General features: G+C 48.2%; 1 protein-coding gene across 1 annotated transcript; it reads right to left on the bottom strand.

Annotated features, from left to right (window-relative positions):
• LOC102433762 (lysine-specific demethylase 4D-like) lies at positions 1–1,954 on the bottom strand. Its single transcript, XM_014449796.1, is given in 3 exon segments — positions 1–878; positions 881–1,801; positions 1,804–1,954. Coding segments are annotated over 3 exon segments (1,950 nt in total).
• Between the last annotated feature and the right edge of the window lie 4,749 nt (positions 1,955–6,703).

Genomic DNA, 6,703 nt, shown 5'->3' with positions numbered 1-6,703 from the left:
TCAGATACAGCCATATTTGGCTAAATCTTCATCAGTGATAGGCTCAAAGATGGAAGACCGCCCATTGGCAGGGAATGTGTCCCAGGACACCAGAGAGGCAGCTGCCTCTAGCTTTAGCTCCAGGGATTCACAGTCAGGGGTCCAGGACATTTGGGCAACTGTGGCGGGGACCTGGACCACGGAGGTATGAGAGTGGTCCATCCTCACAAGCTCAGAGAGGCTCGCAGGGGCCCTGTGGTTTCCAGCCAGGTCTGTGGGGAAGGACCTCAGAGTCCCAGTGACACAGCGAGGAGTTAGTGGGACATTGTCAGGGAAATTGGCTGGAATATTGTCCAGAGATAGCAGGCACGGGCCAGGGTGCATCGGTGCATCGGGATCCAATGGGGGCACCAAGGGTTGAAGGTCAGGGGCACAACAGCACCCAGAAGCCCACACAGGATGCTGGCCACCAGGGCTCAGTGGTGCTGGGCTGTCCATGGAGGGTTTGTCCTCAGGCACAGGCTGGGCTTTGGGATCCGGAGCTGTGCGCACTGCGCCCACTAGGCGGCGCCTCTTAGCCGGGGCCTGAACAATCCACTCTTGAGTCCCCTGTTCCTGAGGACGACGAACACTCTCACTACCACGTGTGCCAGTTGGCTGGAGATCCTGGGCAGATGGGCCCGAGGTTGGCTGTGAGGATGTGTCGGGCTCTGAGGAGCAGAGGGCCGCTGCAGCCGCGGGCTGGGCAGCAGAGGCAGAACCCCGGCCTAGCGAGGGGCGCAGGCATGGCTGGCGCACCAGGGTGTGGCGGCGACCGTACCCACAGCCCGTGCCCACTGATCGAGGGGTGTGCGTGGCTCGACGGGGCTGGAGGTGCCTCAGGCCCAGCGCAGATCTCCAGGCCGCCCGGATTCCCTCCAGGCGCTCAGCTCCTGGCTGCCCGGCGCTCTGGGCTCCACATGGTCCCCAACGGTCTGGTCCTGCCCGCGTTTCCACAGCTCATAGCGCTCGGGCTGCAGGAGGCGCACGAACACATCCATGGAAAAGCTCACCCGGGCCTCCCCGCAGCTGCACTGAGAGGCCACTTTGCCATAGTCGATCCATCGCGGGGTGGCAAAGTTGATGGCCTCCGCACAGTTGAAGCCATGGTTGAAGCCAGCGTGGTAGCCATAGGGAAAGGTCACCATGAACTCTCCAGCCTCCTGAGTGATGCGACTGAACGGGACCCCGTTCTCCTTGAGGACAGGGGGCGAGATGAGGGCCACCTTGTGCCGCAGGAAGGCCTGGCAGCCCCGAGAGCTGCCCGGGAAAAGCTCCCTGGCCAGGCGCTCCAGGCGCTGGCCGTGTTCTGGGGGCACCGCGTACCACGTTTTGGGCTCCCCGAAGTGCAGGTAGTTGATGCTGTAAAGGTCCATGTCCTCCGTGTGCCAAGCGAAGGTGGTCTTCCACATGCCAAAGTACAGGTAGGGCGTGTTGACGCCTTCGATGACAACCCCACACTCCTGCTCCAGCAGGTCCTGGATGGTTCCCAGGTGGCCAAGGTTCCACTGTTTAGTGTTGGCATCAAATAAGGAGCCACTGATGTCAGCGCCATATATGGGCGAGTCGTACAGGCGCGTTTTCCAGTATTTCCGCTCCAGATCCTCAAAGTCCAAGTGTGGTGGAGTCTGATACTGTCCACTGTTTGCCCACAGGCGATACTCGCCCACTGTCATGGCCCTCTTCTTTTTGTGGTATTGAATGAACACACCTGCTCGCCCAGACGCCACCTGCTGGAGGGGAGTGGCTATCACCATGTCACTGACATCATCGTAGGTCTGTCTGGCTTTCCTTCCTTGGGTGGAATGACCTTCGCCAGGCCAGCTCGGTGGGCACCTTGAGATTCCATGTAACCAATATATTTGTTGAAATCTTTAAATTCTTCCATGGTTGGGTGGAAGGTCATGATTCTCCCACTTGGCTCATTAGACACCATGGCTGCAGTGTAAGCAGAGGATTCCCAGGTTCTTAGGGATGTTTTAGATCCCTGAGAATGAGGGAGTAATGTCTTCCCTCTTGTTTTTTTTTTGTTGTTTTTTTTTTGTTTTTGTTTTTTAAGCTTTGGTGTATCTGTGAGGCAGTCACTCAGATTCAGTAACCCTAACCCAATAATACATCTCAATCATAAATAATAGAAAACTATAGTCAGTTCTTTAAACTTTTAATAGGAAAATAGCTCTTTTGCTCACAAGCACAAATAGCAGAAATCAAAATCCCAATTCCACGTGAAGGTCCTGCAGGATCCAGAGAGACAGTATCCACTTGAGAGCTGGCTTTCAAATGCAGCCCACATCCTCTTGGGCCTGGCTTTATATCAGGGCCATAGTAATCTCCTCATTGCTCATCCAATGGGATCTCGGGAGGAGGGGCCTGGTTAGTTAACTGACTTTGTCCAGGTCCCATTTTCAAAACAAAAACTAGCCCTAGCGAGTTTGGCTCAGTGGAAGGGTCCTGGGTTCGATTCCAGTCATGGCACATGCCGAATTGGGGGCTTGATCCCCAGTGTGGGGTGTGCAGGAGGCAGCCAATGAATGATTCTGGCTTATCATTGAAGTTGCTCTCTCTCTCTCTTTCTCTCCCTTCCTCTTTGAAACCTATTTAAAAAAAAAAAGATATACAAGGCCCTAAAGGAGAAATTTAAAAAAATGAAATACACATAATATTTGTACTTTGCATAAATAAATGAGACCTTACCAGGAAAAAGTTGCTACTGAGATAGGCCTTAAAGCCTGGAGCGTGGGCTCAGGTGGAGTTGCTACAGGTGAGGGATTCACCTAACTCAGCAGATACTGCAGGCGGGCCTGATGGCAGCTGATGGCTTGGCTTCCTGGCCCTACGGGGCACATTAAGATTCAACCATGAGATTCCAGCAAAGGTAGTCAGTTACAGTAGATAAATTAATCTTTTTTTTTTTAATATTTTTTATTGATTTTTTACAGAGAGGAAGGGAGAGAGATAGAGAGTTAGAAACATCGATGAGAGAGAAACATCGATCAGCTGCCTCCTGCACATCTCCCACTGGGGATGTGCCCGCAACCCAGGTACATGCCCTTGACCGGAATCGAACCCGGGACCCCTCAGTCCGCAGGCCGACGCTCTATCCACTGAGCCAAACCGGTTTCGGCGATAAATTAATCTTGATTTGGCTTTTTGATAGCCATAGAGGAATTTTAAGAAGAAAAATCCTATTTCAATAGAAGTTATTAAAGCTAAAATGGTTTCTTTCCCTTCCACGGGACCATTTGTTAAGCGTATAGGGATAGTTCAGTTGATAGTTCTGTGTGCTCAGTACAGGCCTCTAGCAATGGTGAAATAGAAATGCAGCCCGTCTCATGATTGAGCCGGAAGTTCCAAGACAAAGGGGGGAATGAAAGGGAGAGGGCTACGCCCTCCATCATGCCCTGAATCCTCCATTTTTGGGCAGCACCCATGTGCTCAGCAAGAAGCTTCTTCCCGGAAGTATAATCAAGGGAAGTGCGCGCCATAGATACGACCAATCCTGTGTAACAAGATACCGACTTGGGCCTGGCCAATCGGCAGGGCCCACAGTCCCCTCTCCTCCCCTTACTATAAAACCCCTCTCCCCACAGGGCTGGCCCTCTCTCTGCCACTTGCCGCTGTGTCGGTAAGGAGGGTAGGGGAGCCAAGCCCAGGTTTGAATAAAGACTCTTATGCTTTTGCATCGGACACGGCTGGCTCCCTGGTGTGGTCTCATGGGGATCCTGAAATCTGGGCATAACAATGATCAGTCACAAAATTAATAGTATAGCTAGTATTAGGCTGAAGAGAAAACATTCATAAATTCCAAAGCAGAGAAAAAATCAGGCTTCTTAATTCCCATGCAATAAAAGTAGACATTATTGTTAAAAATCAGAAACTACGGAAGTCTTTGTTTTTGGAAAGTTAAACATTTTCAATGGACTGACTTGTAGGTTACAGGAACAGATGTAGGTTGCAGGAAACAGGGAACTAGAATATTTGTTAAGTCTATGAACTCTGGAGCCATACCGCCTGGTTTTGAATTCCAGTTTAACTTATACCAGTTTGTGTGACCTTAGCAAATCACTTAAATTCTAGGTGACTCAGTTTCCTCAACTGTAAAATGGGTATAGTAATCGCATCAACCTCATATGATTAGTATGACAGTTCTATGAGCTAATGTTTTGCAAAGCGATAAAATGGATGTCTAAAACATAATAAGCATTATGGAAATGTTTTTAGATTTCAAAACAAATGAAATACACATAACAATAGATGTGATCAGTTAAAATGGGATTGAGGAAAATTTTCAATCTTATCAATTAAATTAACTGGATTAAGCTTTTGTCTCATAAAATCAGGAAAAAAAAACTTACCTAAAGTAGCAGGAAGAAATTAATAAAAACATGCAGAAATTACTGAGTTAGATAAATTATAAAATAATATAACTGGGAAATCAACAAAAAGCTCAAATAATATAGATACTTTTCTAGAAAAAATGAACTAAACCTGATTTCAGAAGTTAAAAATCTTCTGTCCTAACTGGTTTGGCTCAGTGGATAGAGCGTAGGCCTGTGGACTGAAGGGTCCCAGATTGGATTCTGGTCAAGGGCATGTACCTTGGTTGTGGGCACATCCCCAATAGGGGGTGTGCAGGAGGCAGCTGATCGATGTTTCTAACTCTCTATCCCTCTCCCTTCCTCTCTGTAAAAAAAAATCAATAAAAAACAAACAAAAAATACTTCTATGTAAGAAATATCAAAAGACATCAAAAGATCTGCCTTTTTCAAAACCACCAGTACTAGATGATTCCACAAGGAAATGTGGGGAACCTTTGAAGAGGAGACATTTCCAAATCTATTTGGCATAGGAAAAAAATTCAAAGTTTTAAAGTAAACACAATGTTGATAGAAAAAAAATTGAGGAATTGCATGATTAAAAATTAGTAAAGTTATGAATAATTAGCTAATACAATCTAACTACATTAAAAGAACAATATAATGACTAAAGGGGCTTATCCCAGGAAGGCAATGATGCTTTAAAATAAGGAAATCAGTAACATAACGTATCTTATTAGTAGAGCCAAGGAGAAAGTTATATGGCCATTTTCAGGTGCTGATAGGTATTTGACAATATTCAACTGTCTTGTTTTAAACACATCCCCACATAGGAACCAATGGATATTTCCTTAACATGAAAACATTTTCTCTATTTATATAGTTAACTATTTTAGCCCCAAAGCCAGCATTTTTCTTTTTTTTTAATTTTTCATTTTTTAAAATTAATTTCAGAGAGGAAGGAAGAGGGAGAGAGAGTTAGAAACATCAATGATAAGAGAGAATCATCAATCAGCTGCCTCTTGCACACCCCACACTGGGGATCGAGTCCGCAACCTGGACATGTGTCCTTGACCGGAATCGAACCTGGGACCCTTCAGTCCGCAGGCCAATGCACTATTTACTGAGCCAAAGCAGCCAGGGCAAGCCAGCATTTTTCTTAAGAGTGAAATGTTTGAGCTCTAGCTGGTTTGGCTCAGTGCATAGAGCATCAGCCTATGGACTGAACGGCCCCAGGTTCGATTCCGGTCAAGGGCAGATTCCCATGTTGTAGGCTCGATCTTCAGTAGGGGGCATGCAGGAGGCAGCTGATCAATGATTCTCTCTGATCGTGGAAGTTTCTGTCTCTTCCTCTCCCTTCCTCTCTGAAATCAATTTAAAAAAATTTTTTTAAAAAGGGTGAAATATCTGAGACATTTCTGCAAGTAATTAAAATAGTTATCATTATTTATTGTTAGCTATTATTGTTAATCTCTTCCTGTGCCTAATTTATAAATCCTATCTAATAATAGACAAACATGGTAATTAACCGTACCTCCAATATGCTTCCCATTGGCTAATCAGGGTGATATGCAAATTAACTGCCAACCAAGATGGCGGTTAACCGCCAACAAAGATGGCGGCTAATTTGCATACTACAGGCAGGGCGGGACAGCGCCATCCCGCCTGCCCTGCTGCCATCCGGGCCTGCTATCTGCGACCCGGGTAGCAGGCAGCCTGTATGGGACCCGATCCAGGGCTGGCCGGCGGGACCACCAGACATGCCCACAAATGGCCCTCCTGCGGGGATCCCTGGCTGGCAGGTGCTAATGCACCAATCAGCCACTGGCCATGCCCACAAAGGGCCTTCCTGTGGGGATCCCGGGGTGACGGGTGCTAATGCACCAATCAGCCACCAGCTGTGCCCACAAACAGCCTTCCCGTGGGGATCCCGGGTTGGTGGGTGGTAGTGCACCGATTGCCACTGGCCATGCCCACAAACGGCCTTCCTGTGGGGATCCCAGGGTGACGGGTGCTAACCCTCTCAGGTCCCTGGCACCAGGCCAGGCACTGAAGGTGAAGCAGGATAAGACAGAGCTATGTCCTCAAGATGTTAGTAATTCAGTAGGGCGAAAGCAGGGCACATGAACAAGGCAGTTATATGCACAGATGCACTGTACTGGGGTTCGGTGAGGGCTGTAACTAATGCCGACTTTGTTCTCTTGATAAAATGGGGGCCTTGGGAGCCAGGCCACCCCAAGCCTGTAGGCCTGTGCTTAGGCCAGGAGTGGCCGGGGTCCAGGAACATGAACAGAGGTGCAGGTCGGGGCTGAGTTGTCACCCTCACCCTCACCCCCGAGTGCAACAATTTTTGTGGCACCGGGCTACTA

This window comes from Myotis lucifugus, unplaced genomic scaffold, assembly GCF_000147115.1.
Source record: "Myotis lucifugus unplaced genomic scaffold, Myoluc2.0 scaffold_1428, whole genome shotgun sequence".
Lineage (NCBI taxonomy): Eukaryota > Metazoa > Chordata > Mammalia > Chiroptera > Vespertilionidae > Myotis > Myotis lucifugus.
The sequence above is the reverse complement of the archived record's forward strand: the minus strand, read 5'-3'. Positions and strand labels throughout refer to the sequence as shown.